The sequence below is a fragment of the Scyliorhinus torazame genome, chromosome 16, assembly GCF_047496885.1.
Source record: "Scyliorhinus torazame isolate Kashiwa2021f chromosome 16, sScyTor2.1, whole genome shotgun sequence".
In the NCBI taxonomy this organism is placed as follows: Eukaryota; Metazoa; Chordata; class Chondrichthyes; order Carcharhiniformes; family Scyliorhinidae; genus Scyliorhinus; species Scyliorhinus torazame.
This window is the reverse complement of record NC_092722.1, coordinates 151,568,013-151,589,881: the sequence shown is the minus strand read 5'-3', so window position 1 is coordinate 151,589,881 and position 21,869 is coordinate 151,568,013. Positions and strand designations below refer to the sequence as shown.

Below are 21,869 nucleotides of genomic sequence, written 5' to 3'. Positions count from 1 at the left end.
CATTGTTCGAATGGGTGTGTACCTGACCCGCAAGTGTACAAATTGCAGGAAAAAATGTTGGTCTGCATCCTTACCTCATCAAGTACTCGCGCAAGATGTCAGTTGGTGGATGCCTGAGAGAGTCGGAAGCGCGCCCGTCGACAATCACATCAGCAATTTTGCCCATTAAAGAGCCAATTGATCTCAATTTTACGTGGCCCATCTGCTTTACTGGTTACCGTGCAGGCTGATTGGCCAAGGGGTCTTTACATTGTAGCTGCAACCTCGATCCTGGGCGGGATGAACGGTCATGGCTGAAATTAGATTTAAAACGTTGACTGCACACTGATGTTTGTGTTTGAATGTGCTGCCTCGACACTCTTTGCATGATTTTCTGTTGCAATTTATTTTACAAGTCTGCAGTTCCCTGAGATAACTCTGCAGCAGCTGTCTCGCTGAGTGGGAGCGCCCACCTTCTTCCTGCAATGCTGAGCCTTTCCCAGCATGCGTTTCAGGCTTGATGGCCATTAATTGGCCAGCCAGAGTGAAATTGCACTCCAGGCAGGTCACACCATGAATGCATTTCACGCCTGCTTCCATGGCCACTGAGTGTGCAGGCCCAATGGAGAAAAAATTCAGGCCCTGATCTTTTACCGACAGTGCAGCAACATATGGAGAATGGAGGCCCTTTTACTGCCCACATTAATACAATCTTGGTTGCAATAATGGAGGGAGCTACTATTAGCCAGATTAATTTCAATATCCAGTAAAACAGTGCATATAAAACATGTGTTATATAAAAGGAAACACGAATAGATCTTAATTTGTCTAGCATACAGGAAAAAACAAATCCAACTAGTCCTGCAGTAGCTGCTTAAAAAATAGCTTCTTCAATCGTGATACATGTCTTAATACTTGTCCACTTACTTCTCTCTAAGGATGGTGGAAATTCTGATCAAATTTGGTGCTGATGTCAATCAGAGGAATGGCAGTGGTAAAGACGGGTAAGGTGAAACAATGAATAAAGCAAATGGTAGAAAGGCAACAAAGAGATTGTTTGACAACCAGGTTTAATCTACTGATGAATGAAATTCTGCTCATTTTACATCATATTAAAAATGTGGCTTTAATCTTCAAGGCTAATTTTAGATACGGTGTTTTCTATATACTGTTTCTGAAGTGTGGAAAACACTCGAAGGGGAAGGAAATCATATGTGACCTTTTTTTAGCCAAAGTTTATACCCTTTCTTCTCCTGTTACAGCTTAATGCTAGCTTGCTTTGCTGGCCACCTGGATGTTGTTAAATGCCTTCGGAGACTTGGAGCTACATGGGAATCCCGAGACAATGGGGGTTCAACTGCCATGCACTGGGCTACAGATGGGGAGAACCTGAATGTGATTGAGTGGATGATAAAAGATGGTTGCAAGGTATGTAATTTATTAACCAGCTAGCTTTATAATTGTTAAACAAATGGAATCATTAAAAGCCCTAATTTGTTCCACATGTCTTTGCTACGTGACTTTCCTCTAAAAGTGGCAGTTCTCATTTAAAAGTTTAAAGGGGCCATCAAAACAGACCAAGAAAAAAGAGCACTAAGGGGGGTTTTTGCTCGGGCTATAGCGAAGCATTGAGTTGGGAAGAATTCAGAGATTTTCTTTCAATGTTTTGATGTACATGAGCTGGAAATAGTTGATACTCTCGCCTGTTGATAAAAATCTTTTAAAAATGTTTCACTCTGCAGCACAGATATCCCAAACTTTATGGATACACTGGGCTGGATTTTCAAATCTGAAGCAGTAAACAGGAGCCAGATCTGTTTTTTGTGTCAGAAACTCAGCTTCGGTGGGAAACTGACTAAAATTGTGATTTTCGTAGCAGTTAACTGAAGACTGGTTTCCAGTCTGAATAGAGCCAGCGGGGACGGAATGGAGGTGGGACAGATGAAGTGTGGAGATAGGTCATATGGCCACTCCGGCCATCATTCAGGCTGCTGGTTACCCTGAGAGAGTTTGGGCTGAATTTTCACTACCGAGGCAGGTATGACAGGCGGGGAAATTTCCTGACTTGCCATACTTGCCCCAACTGTCGGGAACTTTGCTCGGGTGGGGAGGGAGGTGGGGGGGGGGGGGGGGGGTGGGAGTAGGGCAAGTGTATGGTATGGAATGGGGTCCACTGACCCTGGACCCTGGCGGCAGAGTGTAGGCGACCACTGAAATGGTTGTTTAGGACTTCATCCGAGCTGTATTAAAGGTTGTTAGGTCCTCCAATCTTCTCCCCACACACCCTGCAATGCCTCCATGCCACCTCTGTCCCCTTCATGTCACCTTGTGCCAACACACGCCCTCACCCACAGGTCCTCATACCCTCGATGCCAATTCATTCCAAAGCGCAGCCCTTGCATGTCCATTCACAGTGTACACTATGTATAGAACCAATGAGCCAATTGAAGAACAATGGGGCTCAGAAAATAAATGTACACATTCCCACATTTTCCTTTGACAAAAACTGCTGTTCCTGCAACCCTGTAAAAGTATCAAAAACAGAGGTTACAAGAACTTTGCACCTCATAATATTGTGTAAATAAACATTGAAACATTGATAAAAAGGATCACAGGAATAATAACTTATTATAGCCGCTTAAAGATATCAATCAAGCAAAGTCAACAGGTCCCGTCAGTTTTCAAAACAGAACCCGCTGAGATAATCCTTATATGAGCCTGGGCTCTTGGCCAATCATACATAATGAGGCCAACGAATTCTACTCATAGAATTCTTACAACTATCCTCCTTCCTGTGCAGATTCATCCTCATCTCCATTTGACCATGATTTCTCAGGATGCAGCACGTATTTTCAGCTACATAGAACATAGAACATAGAACAATACAGCGCAGTACAGGCCCTTCGGCCCACGATGTTGCACCGAAACAAAAGCCATCTAACCTACACTCTGCCATTATCATCCATATGTTTATCCAATAAACTTTTAAATGCCCTCAATGTTGGCGAGTTCACTACTGTAGCAGGTAGGGCATTCCACGGCCTCACTACTCTTTGCGTAAAGAACCTACCTCTGACCTCTGTCCTATATCTATTACCCCTCAGTTTAAAGCTATGTCCCCTCGTGCCAGCCATTTCCATCCGCGGGAGAAGGCTCTCACTGTCCACCCTATCTAACCCCCTGATCATTTTGTATGCCTCTATTAAGTCTCCTCTTAACCTTCTTCTCTCCAACGAAAACAACCTCAAGTCCATCAGCCTTTCCTCATAAGATTTTCCCTCCATACCAGGCAACATCCTGGTAAATCTCCTCTGCACCCGCTCCAAAGCCTCCACGTCCTTCCTATAATGCGGTGACCAGAACTGTACGCAATACTCCAAATGCGGCCGAACCAGAGTTCTGTACAGCTGCAACATGACCTCCCGACTCCGCAACTCAATCCCTCTACCAATAAAGGCCAACACTCCATAGGCCTTCTTCACAACCCTATCAACCTGGGTGGCAACTTTCAGGGATCTATGTACATGGACACCTAGATCCCTCTGCTCATCCACACTTTCAAGAACTTTACCATTAGCCAAATATTCCGCATTCCTGTTATTCCTTCCTTCCAAAGTGAATCACCTCACACTTCTCGACATTAAACTCCATTTGCCACCTCTCAGCCAGGCTCTGCAGCTTATCTATATCCCTCTGTAACCTGCTACATCCTTCCACACTATCGACAACACCACCGACTTTAGTATCGTCTGCAAATTTACTCACCCACCCTTCTGCGCCTTCCTCTAGGTCATTGATAAAAATGACAAACAGCAACGGCCCCAGAACAGATCCTTGTGGTACTCCACTTGTGACTGTACTCCATTCTGAACATTTCCCATCAACCACCACCCTCTGTCTTCTTTCAGCTAGCCAATTTCTGATCCACATCTCTAAGTCGCCCTCAATCCCCAGCCTCCGTATTTTCTGCAATACCCTACCGTGGGGAACCTTATCAAACGCTTTGCTGAAATCCATATACACCACATCAACTGCTCTACCCTCATCTACCTGTTCAGTCACCTTCTCAAAGAACTCAATAAGGTTTGTGAGGCATGACCTACCCTTCACAAAGCCATGCTGACTATCCCTGATCATATTATTCCTATCTAGATGATTATAAATCTTGTCTCTTATAATCCCCTCCAAGACTTTACCCACTACAGGCGTGAGGCTCACCGGTCTATAGTTGCCGGGGTTGTCTCTGCTCCCCTTTTTGAACAAAGGGACCACATTTGCTGTCCTCCAGTCCTCTGGCACTATTCCTGTAGCCAATGATGACATAAAAATCAAAGCCAAAGGTCCAGCAATCTCTTCCCTGGCCTCCCAGAGAATCCTAGGATAAATCCCATCAGGTCCCGGGGACTTATCTATTTTCAGCCTGTCCAGAATTGCCAACACCTCTTCCCTACGTACCTCAATGCCATCTATTCTATTAGCCTGCGGCTCAGCATTCTCCTCCACAACATTATCTTTTTCCTGAGTGAATACTGACGAAAAATATTCATTTAGTATCTCGCCTATCTCTTCAAACTCCACACACAATTTCCCATCCCTGTCCTTGACTGGTCCTACTCTTTCCCTAGTCATTCGCTTATTCCTGGCATACCTATAGAAAGCTTTTGGGTTTTCCTTGATCCTTCCTGCCAAATACTTCTCATGTCCCCTCCTTGCTCGTCTTAGCTCTCTCTTTAGATCCTTCCTCGCTACCTAATTATACAGACCCCCACCAGAGAACCCCTAATTAGAGAGCCCCAGCAGAGACCCCCTAATTATACAGACCCCCACCAGAGAACCCCTAATTAGAGAGCCCCAGCAGAGACCCCCTAATTATACAGGCCCTCACCAGAGACCCCCTGATTCGAGAAACCCCCACCAGAGACCTCCCATAAGAGAGACCCCTGCCTGGAAGTCCCGCCCATGAGAGGCCCCTGCCTGGAAGCCCCCCATGAGAGATCCCTGCCTGGAAGCTAGAGAGCAGTCCAAACAGGCAGTGAAAAGAAACTCTGTATTTGAAACTCACCTGTGCAATAATCTTGCTTGCTTAGGTAGAGGAAGCAGCACCTGTAATTTCCTGGAAAGAGAAAACCAGTCAGTTGGATTTAAATCCCCTCAGATCTTTAATCTGCAAGCCTTTCAATCAGCTCTCTGTGAAATTGCTTTCACTAGGCTGTGATTGACAGCTTCCACACATCCAGCTGTCTACATTATTTGACTAATCTCTCTTCACACTTGAGTGACTATGAACTAGTCAGTTGTGAAACTAACCACAAGTTTATAAACATTTAACTATGATTAACAGCTCCTCGACTACATCAAAGACAGTTAAGTGCTTTCTGTTAATTTCACAGCTGTGGAGGGAGGTGGGTGACCCAGAAAATCCCAGCCAGGGGTTGCTAAATTGCGTTGTGTGGGGTTGAATTGCATTGCGGCGGTGGAGGTGGGGAGGGGGGCTGAATCTGAATTGTGTTGCGGGGACAAGGGGCACCCATCCGCGGACCTTGCCATTGGGCCAACAGCTCAAAATGGCAGCCTGATGGTGGGATTTCCTATCCCCCCACAATCCTCGCCATGCATAGATTTGCATGGCAAAGGATTGAGGCTCCCAGCGTGAGCACAAATCTGGTGCGATCCGGAGTGAGAACATAGTCTCCCAAATGGAAAATCCCACTGATGGCCTCACCAATACCCTATACAACTGACGGATAACCTCTCTACTTTTGTAATTAATTCTCAGTTTCCTGTCAGCTAGCCAATCTTCAATCCATGCCAATATGCTTCCCCCTACAGCCCAAGAGCTTTTATTTTCTAGTCCACATTTGATTGAAACAATATTTAGCCTGATCTTATTAACCCAAAACATTCGCTGTTGGAACAGGGGATTCACTTGGATGTCCTAAATCAGTGTTTTTTAAGTTGTGAAATTGTAGATGAAGAATTTTTTAAAAAATTAAGTGATGCCCTATTTGTCTTGCCCTCTCCTTTGCTGAATTCCAATTCTCCAATGAACAAAATACTTCATCAGAATGATACACCCAGAATGGAGTAGGCATGAATTGTGTGCTTGTGATCGAGTGATTTATGACGATGGAAATGATTAGTGTTGTGCTGGTGAGGGGGTTGGGGGGGGGGGGGGGGCGGTGGTGGTGGTGGTGGGGGGGGGGGGGGCGGGGGGAAGGTAGGATAGGGCCCAGAGGGTGCTATTTGGCTTTACGCTTCTATATTATCAGAACTGTGCCTACACAAGGCTATCACAGGCTTCTTTTTCAGCCAAAACTGTGGCTGCAGCCACTCTGAACAACATTATGCTTCTGTGACTCCACCTGCTCCTACTCCCCCTCCTCCTCTTCATCGGAGGATGCAGAAAGGTCTACAACTTCCTTCTCCTACAGCTCCATTCCTTTCTGCAGCACCATATTGTACAAGGCAGAGCAGACCACCAGTGGTATTGTTATTGGACTGGTGATCCAGAGACCCAGGATAATACTATGGAGACCTGGGTTTGAATCCCGCCTCGGCAGATAGTGGCTCGGTCTTACCATTTAAAATTTTTTTTAGTGTACCCAATTCATTTTTTCCAATTCAGGGGCAATTTAGCGTGGCCAATCCACCTACCCTGCACCTCTTTGGGTTGTGGGGGCAAAACCCACGCAAACACGGGGAAAATGTGCAAACTCCACATGGACAGTGACCTACAGCCGGGATCGAACTTGGGACCTCGGCGCCGTGAAACAGCAGTGCTAACCATTACGCCACAGTAGCACCATTACTGATCGAGTTGGCCAAGTCCTAAAGGACATAACTGCTAGACTGGGTCTGTGACAGGTGGTGAGAGAACCAACAATAAGGAAAACATACTAACCAAATCCTCACCGACCTGCCTGCCATACATGCATCTGTCCATGACAGTATTGGTAGGATTGACCACCACACATACCTTGTGAGGATGAAGCCCAGATTGAGGATACTGTCCATCGTGTTATGGGTCACCACCATTCTGCTAAATGGGACACATTCAGAACATACCTCGCAACTCAAGACTGGGCATCCACGAGGGTCTATGGGCCATCAGCAGAAGCAGAATTGTACTCACCCACAATCTGTAACCTCATGGCCCGGCATATCCCCCACTCTATCATTACCACCAAGCCAGGGGATCAACCCTGCTTCAATGAAGAGTGCAAGATAGCATGTCAGGAGCAGCACAGGTATAACGAATAATGAGATGTCAACCTGTAGAAGCTACAACACAGGACTACTTGCATGCCAAGCAACATAGCAGCATGTGATAGACAGAGCTAAGCGATCCCACAACCAACATATCAGACCTAAGCTCTGCAGTCCTGCCACATCCAGTCATGAATGGCGGTGGACAAGTAAACAACTCACTGGAGGAGGAGGCTCCACAAATATCCCCATCCTCATTGATGGAGGAGCCCAGCTCATCTTTTCAAAACACAAGGCTGAGGCATTTGCAACAATCTTCAGCCAGAAGTGTCAAGTGGTTAATCCATCTCGGTCTCCTCCAGAGGTCCCAGCATCACTAATGTCAGTCTTCAGCCAATTCGATTCACCCCACGAGATATTAAGAAAGGCAAAGGCTCTGGGCCCTGACAATATTCTGGCAATAGTACTGAAGACTTGTGCTCCAGAACTTGCAGCACCCCTAGTCAAACTGTTGCAGTACAGCTACAACACTGGCATCTACCCGGCAATTTGGAAAATCGCCTAGTTATGTCTTGTACACAAAAGGCAGAATAAATCCAACCCAGCCAATTACCGCCTTATCAGTCTACTCGCAATCATCAGTAAAGTGATGGAAGGGGTTTCAACAGTGCTATCAAGCAGCAGTTACTGAGTAATAACCTCCTCACTGATGCTCAGTTTGGGTTTTGCCAGGGTCACTCAGCTCCTGACCTCATTACAGCCAACCATGGACGAGAGCTGAACTCCAGAGGTGAGGTGAGAGTGACTGCGCTTGATATCAAGGAGCAACCGTGTATGGCATCAAAGAGCATTAGCAAAATTGGAGTCAATGGGAATCATGGGGGAAACTCTCTACTGATTGGAGTCATACCTGGCATAAAGAAAGATGGTTGTGGTGATTGGAGGTGGCTTATCTCATTGCAGGAGTTCCTCAGTGTAGCGTTCTTAGGCCCAATCATCTTCAGCAGCTTCATCAATGACCTTCCTTCCAACGGAAGGTCACATGTGGGGATTTTCGCTGATGACTGCACAATTTTCACCATTTGCGACTCCTCAGACACTGATGCAGTTCACGTGCAAATGCAGGGAGATCTGGACAATATCCAGGCTTGGGCTGATAAATGGCAAATAACATTAGTGCCACACAAGAGTCAGGCAATGACCATCTCCAATAAGAGAGAATCAAGCAATCGCTCCTTGACATTCAAAGGAATTACCATCACTGAATCCCTCACTATCAACATCCTGGGAGTTACCATTGACCAGAAACTGAACTTTACCAACCATATAAATACTGTGGCTACAAGAACAGGTCAGAGGCAGGAATCCTGCGGTGAGTAACTCACCTCCTGACTCCAAAGCCTGTCCACCCCCTATAAGGCACAAGTCTGGAGTGTGATGGAATACTTGATGCACGATCAATGGTGCCTTTACATGCAATACACATATTTCCACACAATTATTTACAAGTTCATTTTACAATGAAACTATCAGCCGGTCGGGGGCCCTGGTCGCCCTCTGTGATCGACGCAGTCCCGGCGGTGATGCTGGCGTCGGCTCGGGCATCCGTGGCTCTGGGAGCGTGTCGTCTTCAGCTTCATCGCATCCGGATGGGGCCAGTGGGAGGACGGATCCACCTGGGAAGGAGGACCCCCTATCGCTATGGATGTAGCCGGGGAAACCGAACAGGGTAAAAATACTGTAGAGGGCTTTAATGACGGAGGCATTACCTGGCCGGCAGGAGATTCACTCTCCTCACCGACCAACGGTCGGTAGCCTTTATGTTCGATGATGCACAGCGGGGCAAAATTAAGAATGACAAGATCTTAAGTGGAGGATTGAGCTCTCCACCTATAACTATGAGATCTTGTATCGTCCCGGAAAGCTGAACGAGCCGTCCGATGCCCTATCCCGCAGCACATGTGCCAACGCACAAATAGACCGCCTCCAAACACTCCACGAGGACCTCTGCCACCTGGGGGTCAGTCAATTCTACCATTTCGTAAAGTCCAGCAACCTCCCCTACTCTGTTGAGGAGGTCCGTACAGTCACCAGGAACTGACACATATGCGCAGAGTGCAAACCGCACTTTTTCAGGCTGGATAGAGCGCACCTGATCAAGGCTTCCCGTCCCTTTGAACGCCTCAGTTTGGATTTCAAAGGGCCCCTCCCCTCCACCGACCGCAACGCATACTTCCTGAACGTGGTGGACGAGTACTCCCGTTTCCCCTTCGCCATTCCCTGCCCCGACATGACAGCGGCCACGGTCATTAAAGCCCTGGGCACCATCTTTACACTCTTCCGTTTCCCCGCATACATCCATAGCGACAGGGGGTCCTCCTTCATGAGTGACGAGCTGCGTCAGTTCCTGCTCAGCAAGGGCATTGCCTCGAGCAGGACGACCTGCTACAACCCCCGGGGGAACGGGCAGGTGTAGAGGGAGAACGGCACGGTCTGGAAGACCGTCCTACTGGGCCCTACGGTCCAGAGATCTCCCAGTTTCCCGGTGGCAGGAAGTCCTCCCGGATGCTCTCCACTCCATCCGGTCACTGCTGTGTACCACCACTAACCAAACGCCTCACGAGCGCCTCCTTGTCTTCCCTAGGAAGTCCTCCTCCGGAACATCGCTGCCGACCTGGCTGGCAGCCCCAGGACCCATCTTGCTCCGGAAACATGTGCGGGCGCACAAATCGGACCCGTTGGTCGAGAGGGTTCACCTCCACGCGAATCCGCAGTACGCCTATGTGGCATACCCCGACGGCCGATAGGACACGGTCTCCTTGCGAGACCTGGCGCCCGCCGGCAACACGCACGCACCCCCAACACCGATCACTCCTTCCCTGCCACCGGCGCACCCCACGACCGCCCCCTTCCCGGGGGGATCGGTCCTCCTCCCGTGCCCGCCCAGGAGTAAAACAGGAACAAACAGCGCAACGCTCCCGGAGACGACAGCGCCAAAGCCAGCACCTGCACCACCACCGGGGCTGAGGCGATCAACGAGGAAGACCAGACCGCCCGCTCGACTCGTGGAATCCGCGTGACACCGAGAAAGCAAATTTTGTTGTAAAAGAAAACAAAAATTCTTTCCTTATTGTAAATAGTTCTGACAAACTTGTACTTAGCTAAATGTTGGGCTAAATATGTATAGCCACAGTTCGAAATTTGTTCCAGGGCCAGCCTTGTAAACCCCTACCACCATGCAAACCACCACCCCGCCGGGTTCCTTTTTAACAAGGGGTGAATGTGGTGGTATGTATTAGGGGTAATATGGTACCTGTGAAGCCGAGGCTATTGGCTGACAGGTCCCGGGTCCTGGTTGGATCTGCCGCCTGCTGGGTCCGCCCAGAAGGCGGAGTATAAGAGATCGAGTTCTCCCCGCAGCCTCATTCTGTAACTGAGCTGCTGGGGAACAAGTCTCGCTTAATAAAGCCTCGATAGACTTCATCGCTTCTCGTCTTGTGTAAGTCATTGTGCGCTACACTACCTAACACTAACAATGTGCGGTAAAAATCGTCCAGTGATTCCCCTGGGATCTGCCATCTGGTAGCTAAAAGATGCCGAGCGTATACCTGATTCACAGTGCGGACGTAGTGCTCTTTTAACAAAGTCATTGCGTCCTCAAAACCATCCGCGTCTTCGACAAGCGTGTAGATTTCTGGGCTCACCCTTGAGTGGAGGACTTGCATTTTCTGTTCCTCCGTGGGGGTAGTGGGGGCCATCCTGATGTACCCGTTGAAACATGCCAGACAATGTTTAAAAGTTGCTGCTGCATTTGCCGCGTGGGGGTTGATTTGTAGACACTCTGGCTTGATGTGGAGAGCAGCCATTCTTCAATTTTGTTCATTAAATTGATGCACGATCAATCACTACTGAAGCGAGATTGTAGTCCAATTGAAGGCTTTAATGAACAAGTAGTTATCCCAGCAGCTCCAATACAGAATGACTGCTGTGGGTGAAACACAGACTCATATTCTCTGCCTGCTGGGCGGAACCAGCAGGCAGGTTCTACCATTCATATTACAGTATAAGGTACATCCGATACACCTAATATAGCCTACCACAATACTCGCTACTTGCCTGGATGAGTGCAGCTCCAATAATGCTCAATAAGCTCGACAGCATCCAGGACAAAGCAGCCCGCTTGATTGGCACCCCTTCCACAAACATTCACTCACTCCAATACCGACGCACAGTGGCAGCCGTTTGTACCATCTACAAAATGCACTGCAAGAACTCACCAAGGCTCCTTAGGCAGCACCGACAAACCCATGAACACTACCATCTAGAAAAATAAGGGCAGCAGATACATGGGAACACCACTACCTGTGGTTCCTCTCCAAGACACTCACCATCCTGACTTGGAAATATATCGCCATTCCTTCAATGTCGCTGGGTCAAATTCCTGGAACTCCCTCCCTAATAGCACAGTGGGTGTACCTACACCACATGGGGTGTAGCGGTTCAAGAAGGCAACTCACCATCACGTTTTCATGGGCAATTAGGGATGGGCAACAAATGCTGGCCTAACCAATAAAGTCCACATCCCGTAAAAAATAATTTTGAGTACCCTTGCTGGTCCATACTGAAGGGCACTCCCAGATCTGTCCATGGCAACTGAATCTGATTTTCAGCCAGCCAATGCCTTGATCAATGATGGCCCTTGTGGTGATGTGGCTCCCATTGTACCTCACTTTAGCATCAGTAACAGGGCACCTGAAAGACATCATCAACCAGGTTGCCTCCATCCACCTGGAGATGCAAAATCTGTGGTAGCCTTGACTGGTGCAGTATGCAGGAGTAACGGCAGTTTCTAGGATAATTTTAAAAAATTCATTTACGGGATGTAGGCCAGCATTTATTGCTTATTCATTAAAAGCATTAAGTGGTCATAAACAATCCACACCTTGAAGGAGTGGAACCCCTTCTTGCTGATGAGCGTTCTAGGATGATCTGAGGGCACCTTGATTGCCATTTGTGTGCATTCTGGCTCCTTGCCCCCGTGGAAATACAGCCAGTGTCCCACTGGCAGAAACTCACTATGTCTATTTGTCATCATCAGCATCAAATCGCACATCTTGGGTGACCTCGGCAAACATGGCATCTGTGAATTGGGATATGACTTATGTGCTGCAGATTCTGAGATCTTGCAGATGTTCCCTAGCAGAGTTGAAGAAATTTAGTGCTTTGCTGACCTTGATGTTTGCTGGCAGTGCATGCCCACTTAACTGTCACAGAAGGAGGTTTTGTTCTTAAAGTTTGCAGGTGTCAGCAATGAGATGGCCCAGGAACTGAGGCTCCTGAGATGCTATTCCTCCCTCATGTCAGGAAGCTGATCCTCTGTTTTCAGACTCTGCTTTGGGGGTTTTCCCTGCTTCAGGCTGGAGCTCTGTTAATGGGTGTGTGTGGTTGTGGGGAAGACAGTGGTTGTTGCTGTCACTGCTGCTGTTGGCATTACTGTTTCTCCTCAGAGGTTGATATAACTGCTTTCAGTCTATAACAAACTCTGGGAGTAGAATCATAGAATCCCTCCAGTCCAGAAGGAGGCCATTTGGCCTATCAAATCTACACCAAGTCTCTGATAGAGCATCCCACCTAGGCCCCCCACATCCCCACAACCCAACGTAACCTTTTGGGCACTAAGGGGCAATTTATCATGGCCAATCCACCTTTCCTGCACGTCTTTGGACCGTGGGAGGAAACCAGAGTACCCGGAGGAAACCCTCACAGACACGGGGAGAACGTGCAAACTCCACAGTTACCCAAGACCGGAATTGACCCCGGGTCCCTGGTGCTGTGAGGCAGCAGTGTTAACCACTGTGTTAACTTGTCGCCCACTAAGCTTAGACCAAGGTGAGTAACGTACAAGGTAAGCAAAATGATTTAGGGCAGCACGGTAGCACAAGTGGCTAGCACTGTTGCTTCACAGCGCCAGGGTCCCAGCTTCGATTCCCCACTGGGCCACTGTCTGTGCGGAGTCTGCATGTTCTCCCCATGTCTGCGTGGGTTTCCTCCGTGATTTCCTCCCACAGTCCAAAGACGTGCAGGTTAGGTGGATTGGCTATGCTAAATTGCCCTTAGTGTCCAAAAAGTTAAGGGGGGCTATTGGGTTACGGGGATAGGGTGGAAGTGAGGGCTTAAGTGGATCGGTGCAGACTCGATGGGCCGAATGGCCTCCTTCTGCACTGTATGTTCTCTGTTTAAAAGTTCCTGTATGTCAGGGAAATCATACTCTCAAGACAAGTGAAGCAATAAAAGTATTTCCCATAGGCAAGACCACAGCTATTGAGGTTCACTAATCTAGTGTGTAAATCTCACTGCTTCACCATCTCCAATTGTCCTATTGCCCAGTAGACCCTGGTGAGATCCACACAGACCAGGAAATGTGTGTGCTGGCTACGAAAGCCAGATTGCTCTGTTAAATTGTCAGTTAATTGCTACTTAGCATATTTAAGTGTCTGATCCAGCAGCTTAAGGGTGTTTCCTGCTTCCTGTTCAATGAGGAACATGTTGAGTTCTCCACACACCATCATTTTCCAGGGCTTTAGCCTAATACCCAGCTCCTGCACTCTGGCAGATAAAATTGCACCCTCAGAATCTGAGGTTGGCGTGGATCCAAATTGAGCCCAGGGCAAGGTGTGCGGAATGGCTGGTTCAGATGTTGAACAGATACTTGCAATGAAGCCATTAAAATGGTAAATCGAGTGCACAGCAAATTCGAGGCACCAGTACCTTCATTTAGCACCTTTAAAGTCACACGTGGTGAATTCCTGCTCTTGGCCTTTCTCTTATGGTGTGACTCAGGGTGTTCCGACATGGCAGAAGGAAACCTCTGAGGATCTGACACTGCAGATTGCTCCCTCAAACAATCTAGTCATTGGCAGTGAATTATCAGAATAACCGGGAAAGTAACTTCCAAAATAAATAATAGGACAGCTGGATTTATGCATCATGCTCACATATGATGGACTTATTCTTTCTGCCCTCCTAAGCTGTCCTCACTGCCTGCATTACACAATGAAGTAACCAAGGGTGTTTTAATATGCCATATATACTTGCTTGGGCTCCTGTTGTTTATTGTGAATAGGTTGACATCACTGATGGACACTCGTCATGGACACCACTAATGCGAGTTGCTGCCCTCACTGGCAATGCCGAGGTTGCTTCTGTTTTAATTAAAGCAGGTGCAAATGTGAATATCCAAGATAAGATGGGGAAAACACCACTAATGGTAGGTATTTGAGTTCTTTCCTGATGTGCAACACCACATAACACACAGTTGGTCCAAACTTCCTCAGATTGCAACGGTAATACTGACATCCTCAAAATGAATTTGTTATGTGGCCATCTGCATTCTGCAACATTAGTGGCATACCACACATCATATATACGCAGAGACCATCACACTACAACTGGTGTCCCTCCATAGGCCCTCTCTTCTGTGCCTACAAGCACATGAGTTAGACAGAGCACATACTCATGCCTGCTCCCATAGGTAGAATTTTGTGGGACAATTTGTTAGCCTGTCACCACCTTGGCCATCAAGTCCTGGAAGGGACTACAAATCCAGAGCTACCGGCTTGGAGGCAGGGACACTGCCCACTAGATCTCCTAAATGTAAATATACTGCTCTTTATGTGTGATATCTCATCAGAGCCCTTCATACATGTTCAAAACTCCTGCTGTATTTCCCCCTATTGCCACCATTATTCCTGCTGATACCCTACATGAACTGAATTAAAACTAACCCCTCAATAAAAAAACTCCGTGACAAGAATTAAAGTTAAAGCCGTTTCTATCCAGGTGCATGATGACAGTATGCGCCTCATCCACCAAGAACCGAACACATGACTACAATATTGTTGTGCCCGAGATTCTAGACTGGGTTTTCATTTGCAAATCTGCCCTATATCGGACTGCATAGAGGCAGAAAATCCAAAACAATCAAACAGGGAAACTGACTACCATGTGCCTGCCCAATATAATATTTTCAGCCTCAGTCACAGCTTCTGGATGCCCTTCACTATCCTGGTCACATACACTGGGGTGGCAGAGTCTGACAACTTGTTGCCTCCTTCTCCAATCCTGCCAACCCAAGTGATGAACTGGAGAAGGGTGACCATAGTCCATGGGCAACAGCAGAAGATCCATTGAACCTCCATTCAAATGTTAATGCAAAACTGTGGAAGTAGATCAAAATGATACAGGTTTCAATTGTTTTGGGCTAAATTTAGGACAGGTATCAGGAGGTTCCTGATCACACAGAATGTGACCAATGTATGGAATGGACTTCTGAGCAGAGAGGTGCTGGTGAACACCTTTGGAATAATTAAAAAAAACAACCAGATGCAGCAACGAGAGGATGGTGACGCTATTCTGGATGTATTCATTAAAATGGGCTGAATGCCCTTTTTCATCCATAAGTAATTTGCAATCTTGTGAACACTTGTACCCTTCGATACCATGTTAAGTCAGGTTACAGCTTTTAAGACATTTGAACAATAACAACATTGCCAACAGGACAGTGATTACTGAGAGGGAATTGATAATGGAGAGTACAGCAATCAATGGCCCATTGCCTGGGAGACACAAAAAGAGTATTCCACTGAAGATGATAAAAAAGAACCACAAGTTTTAATCTCGTTGCCCGCAAGTCACATTAGTGTTTGAATGATAAATTGCATTTCTCATTCACTAACAGGATTTGCAATTGTCTCAGCTACATATAAACATTTGCAATGAGATAAGTGTAATTGAAACACAACATGTAAACAATTTGAACAAAACAGGATTTTACAATTAACGGTTTAATTGGTTTGCCTGCCCCTCGATTTTTCGACATTTCTGGAAGAAGGTTGTCCTTACTGATGCTGTACTTTGCTTCCAATGATGTGAAGACTAATTGTGTTATAAAATGCTGAAAGCTAATTGTTCCAACTAAAGTTTTGAAAAGACTAGAAATAATTTGCCTGTACAATAGACTTTCAAACATGTTGCTTTCCCTTTGCTGGTGATTTGGAAATAGTCGATGTAACTGTAGGATTGTGTGCAGCATCAAAATCGCTCACCTTCGACTTCTGGGTGCGGCGATGACCAGCTGAGTCGCACGTTTCGGCAGCTCCCTGTGAAACGGACTTTTGGGCTCTTGATAGGAGCCCCAACGGCAATTTTAACGGCTGAAAACACCGTGCGGTAAACCAGAAGGGTGTTCCCCCTGGACACGGATGGAAAAAGGAGAGGAAAGTGGCCGGATTGCAGCGGATCCTTTGGAGCAGCGGCAAGGAAGGCAAGCAGAAACCAAGATGGCGCCGGAAGGTGGCAGTTTCATATGGGGCCCTGAACAACAAGAGTTTTTGAAACGCTGCGTGGAGGAGATAAAAAAGGAAATGAAGAAAGAGTTGTTGGCCCCGATATTACAGGCGATTGAAGGGCTGAAAGAGGAACAAAAGTCCCAGGAGCAGGAGCTTCGGGTCGTGAAGGCGAAAGCAGCAGAGAATGAAAACGATATACAGGGCCTGGTGGTGAAGTCGGAGATACAGGAGGCACACCAGAAACGATCTGTGGAGAGGTTGGAGGCACTGGAAAATAACGCAAGGAGGAACAACTTGAGGATTCTTGGCCTTCCTGAAGGTGTGGAGGGGGCGGACGTCGGGGCATATGTGAGCACGATGCTGCACTCGTTAATGGGAGTGGAGGCCCCGACGGGTCCGTTGGAGGTGGAGGGAGCATACCGAGTTATGGTGCGAGGATCGAGAGCAGGAGAAGCTCCCAGAGCCATAGTGGTGAGATTTCTCCGTTTTAAGGATAGAGAAATGGTCCTTAGATGGGCGAAGAAAACTCGGTGTAGTAAATGGGAGAACGCGGTGATCCGCGTCTATCAAGATTGGAGTGCGGAGGTGGCGAGAAGGAGGGCGAGCTTTAATCGGGCCAAAGCGGTACTTCACAAAAAAAAGATAAAGTTCGGAATGCTGCAACCGGCAAGACTGTGGGTCACATATCAAGGGAGGCACCACTACTTTGAGACGGCGGATGAAGCGTGGACATTTATTGTAGAAGAAAAATTGGAATGATTGGACTACGAAAATGAACGTTTGGACAAAGTGGTGGGACGAGTGGGGGGGGGGGGCGAAGAGGGATTGTATGATTAATCCTGCGGTATGGTAACTTTTCTTTCTCCCACAGGTGGTGATGGGGGGAGGTGGGGAGGGAGAGGAGATGGGGCGTTGGCCATGGGAGGCGGGGCCGAGGGAGAGGCGCGGGCTTGGTTCCCGCGCTATGATAATTATGGCGGTAATAGAGAAGCAGGAAGGAGGGGGCGCCGCACGGGGCGAGCCGTGATCACGGGGGGAAGCCGAGGTCAGCCAGAGTTTGCTGACTTCTGGGAGCAACATGGGGGGAGTAATTACGCTAGCGGGGGGTCTAGCGGGGGGGGGGAGGGGGGAATTACTGGGTTGCTGCTGCTGGGGAAAGGGGGGAGTGGGTACGGGAAAGGATGGGCGGGGGGGCACCGTCTGGGAGAAATACACTGCGTGGGAACTGGGCGAGAAGCTGGAAAAAGATGATGGCTAACCGGCAAGGGGGGGGGGGGGGGTGGGAAGCCCCCCAACTCGGCTGATCACGTGGAACGTGAGGGGGCTTAACGGGCCGATAAAGAGGGCACGAGTACTCGCACACCTTAAGAAACTTAAAGCAGATGTGGTCATGTTACAGGAAACGCACCTGAAACTGATAGATCAGGTTAGGTTGCGCAAAGGATGGGTAGGGCAGGTGTTCCATTCGGGGCTGGATGCGAAAAACAGGGGGGTGGCTATATTAGTGGGGAAGCGGGTAATGTTCGAGGCAAAGACTATAGTGGTGGATAACGGGGGCAGATACGTGATGGTGAGTGGCAAATTACAGGGAGAGATGGTGGTGTTGGTAAACGTGTATGCCCCGAATTGGGACGATGCCAATTTTATGAGGCGAATGCTAGGACGCATCCCAGACCTAGAGACCGGAAAGTTGATAATGGGGGGAGACTTTAACACGGTGTTGGAACCAAGGCTGGATAGGTCGAAGTCCAGGACTGGTAGGAGGCCGGCAGCAGCCAAGGTGCTTAAGGATTTTATGGAGCAGATGGGAGGGGTGGACCCGTGGAGATTCAGTAGACCTAGGAGTAAGGAGTTCTCGTTTTTCTCCTATGTCCATAAAGTCTATTCACGCATAGACTTTTTTGTGTTGGGTAGGGCATTGATCCCGAGGGTGAGGGGAATGGAATATACGGCTATAGCCATTTCGGATCATGCCCCACACTGGGTAGACTTGGAGATAGGGGAGGAAACAAGAGGGCGTCCACCCTGGAGAATGGACATGGGACTAATGGCGGATGAGGGGGTGTGCTTAAGGGTGAGGGGATGCATTGAAAAGTACTTGGAACTCAATGACAATGGGGAGGTTCAGGTGGGAGTGGTTTGGGAGGCGTTGAAGGCGGTGGTTAGGGGGGAGCTGATATCAATAAGGACACATAAAGGGAAGCAGGAGAGTAAGGAACGGGAGCGGTTGTTGCAAGAACTTTTGAGGGTGGACAGACAGTATGCGGAAGCACCGGAGGAGGGACTGTATAGGGAAAGGCAAAGGCTGCATGTGGAATTTGACTTGCTGACCACAGGTACTGCAGAGGCACAATGGAGGAAGGCGCAGAGTGTACAGTATGAATATGGAGAGAAGGCGAGCAGATTGCTGGCACACCAATTGAGGAAAAGGGGAGCAGCGAGGGAAATAGGGGGGGTGAGAGACGAAGATGGAGAGACGGAGCGGGGAGCGGAGAGAGTGAATGAAGTGTTTAAGACATTTTATAAAAAATTGTATGAAGCTCAACCCCCGGATGGGAGGGAGAGAATGATGGAGTTTTTGGATCGGCTGGAAATTCCCAAGGTGGAAGAGCAGGAAAGGATGGGATTGGGAGCACAGATCACGGTAGAAGAAGTGGTGAAAGGAATTAGGAACATGCAGACGGGAAAGGCCCCGGGACCGGACGGATTCCCAGTTGAATTTTACAGAAAATATTTGGACTTGCTCGCCCCGCTACTGACGAGGACCTTTAACGAGGCAAAGGAAAGGGGACAACTGCCCCCGACTATGTCAGAAGCAACGATATCGCTTCTTTTAAAGAAGGAAAAGGATCCGCTACAATGCGGGTCCTACAGACCAATCTCCCTCCTCAATGTAGATGCCAAGGTCTTGGCCAAGGTAATGGCAATGAGAATAGAGGAATGTGTCCCGGGGGTGGTTCATGAGGACCAAACTGGGTTTGTGAAGGGGAGACAGCTGAACACGAACATACGGAGGTTGTTAGGGGTAATGATGATGGCCCCACCAGAGGGTGAAACGGAGATAGTAGTGGCGATGGATGCCGAGAAAGCATGTGATAGAGTGGAGTGGGATTATCTGTGGGAGGTGTTGAGGAGATTTGGGTTCGGAGAGGGGTATGTTAGATGGGTGCAGCTGTTGTATAGGGCCCCAGTGGCGAGTGTGGTCACGAATGGACGGGGATCGGCATATTTTCGGCTCCATAGAGGGACAAGGCAGGGATGTCCTCTGTCCCCATTACTGTTTGCACTGGCGATTGAGCCCCTGGCGATAGCGCTGAGAGGTTCCAAGGGATGGAGGGGAATACTTAGGGGAGGAGAAGAACACCGGGTATCTTTATATGCGGATGATCTGCTACTATATGTGGCGGATCCAGCGGAGGGGATGCCAGAAATAATGCGGATACTTGGGGAGTTTGGGGATTTTTCAGGGTATAAATTGAACATGGGGAAGAGTGAGCTGTTTGTGGTGCATCCAGGGGAGCAGAGTAGAGAAATAGAAGACCTACCGTTGAGGAAGGTAACAAGAGACTTTCGTTACCTGGAGATCCAGATAGCTAAGAATTGGGGCACATTGCACAGGCTAAATTTGACGCGGTTGGTGGAACAGATGGAGGAAGATTTCAAGAGATGGGATATGGTAGCATTGTCAATGGCAGGGAGGGTGCAGGCGGTTAAGATGGTGGTCCTCCCGAGATTCCTCTTTGTGTTTCAGTGTCTCCCGGTGGTGATCACGAAGGCTTTTTTCAAAAGGATAGAAAAGAGTATCATGGGTTTTGTTTGGGCCGGGAAGACTCCGAGAGTGAGGAAGGGATTCTTACAGCGTAGTAGGGATAGGGGGGGGCTGGCACTACCGAGCCTAAGTGAGTATTATTGGGCCGCTAATATTTCAATGGTGAGTAAGTGGATGGGAGAGGAGGAAGGAGCGGCGTGGAAGAGATTAGAGAGGGCGTCCTGTAGGGGGACCAGCCTGCAGGCTATGGTGACAGCCCCATTGCCGTTCTCACCAAGGAACTATACCACGAGTCCGGTGGTGGTAGCTACACTGAAGATTTGGGGACAGTGGAGACGACATAGGGGAAAGACCGGAGCACTGGGGGGGTCCCCGATAAGAAACAACCATAGGTTTGCCCCGGGGGGAATGGATGGGGGATATGGAATGTGGCAAAGAGCAGGTATAACGCAATTGAAAGATCTATTTGTGGATGGGAAGTTTGCGAGTCTGGGAGCGCTGACCGAGAAATATGGGTTGCCCCAAGGGAATGCATTCAGGTACATGCAATTGAGGGCTTTTGCGAGGCAACAGGTGAGGGAATTCCCGCAGCTCCCGACACAAGAGGTGCAGGACAGAGTCATCTCAAAGAAATGGGTGGGGGACGGTAAGGTGTCGGATATATATAGGGAAATGAGAGACGAAGGGGAGACTATGATGGACGAACTAAAAGGGAAATGGGAAGAAGAGCTAGGGGAGGAGATTGAGGAGGGGATGTGGGCAGATGCCCTAAACAGGGTAAACCCGTCGTCCTCGTGCGCCAGGCTAAGCCTGATTCAGTTTAAGGTATTACACAGGGCACATATGACTGGAACACGGCTCAGTAAATTTTTTGGGGTGGAGGATAGGTGTGCGAGGTGCTCGAGAAGCCCAGCGAATCATACCCATATGTTTTGGTCATGCCCGGCACTACAGGGGTTTTGGATGGGGGTGACAAAGGTGCTTTCGAAAGTAGTAGGAGTCCGGGTCGAACCAAGCTGGGGGTTGGCTATATTTGGGGTTGCACAAGAGCCGGGAGTGCAGGAGGCGAAAGAGGCCGATGTTTTGGCCTTTGCGTCCCTAGTAGCCCGGCGCAGAATATTGCTAATGTGGAAAGAAGCCAAGCCCCCGGGGGTGGAGACCTGGATAAATGATATGGCGGGGTTCATAAAGTTAGAGCGGATTAAGTTCGTCCTAAGGGGGTCGGCTCAAGGGTTTACTAGGCGGTGGCAACCGTTCGTCGAATATCTTGCGGAAAGATAGATAGGGGAGAACAAAGAAGGCAGCAGCAGCGGCCCAGGACTTGGGGGGGGGGGCGGGGGAGGGAGGGGGGGGGGATGGGGGGGGGTGTGGCCTGAGACAAGGCAGTTGCCAATTAGGGCTAGTTTTTATTTTTTGTTATTTAATATTTATTTATTTGTTGTTGTTTTTGTTTAAATTTAAAAAGGTCATTATTATCTGTATTGTTACAATGTTGTGTAAAGGATGCACAATGTACTGTGTTGGTTGACCAAAAATTTTCAATAAAATATTATTTAAAAAAAAAAAAA

The 21,869-nt window shown here is 48.4% G+C and overlaps 1 protein-coding gene across 1 annotated transcript in view; it reads left to right on the top strand.

Moving 5' to 3' along the window:
* The window catches only part of fank1 (fibronectin type III and ankyrin repeat domains 1), a 77,487-nt gene that overhangs the window by 51,995 nt on the left and 3,623 nt on the right, over window positions 1–21,869 (top strand). Inside the window, 3 exon segments of the mRNA XM_072477620.1 lie at window positions 918–983; window positions 1,242–1,407; window positions 14,309–14,452. Coding sequence (XP_072333721.1) covers window positions 918–983; window positions 1,242–1,407; window positions 14,309–14,452 — 376 coding nt within the window.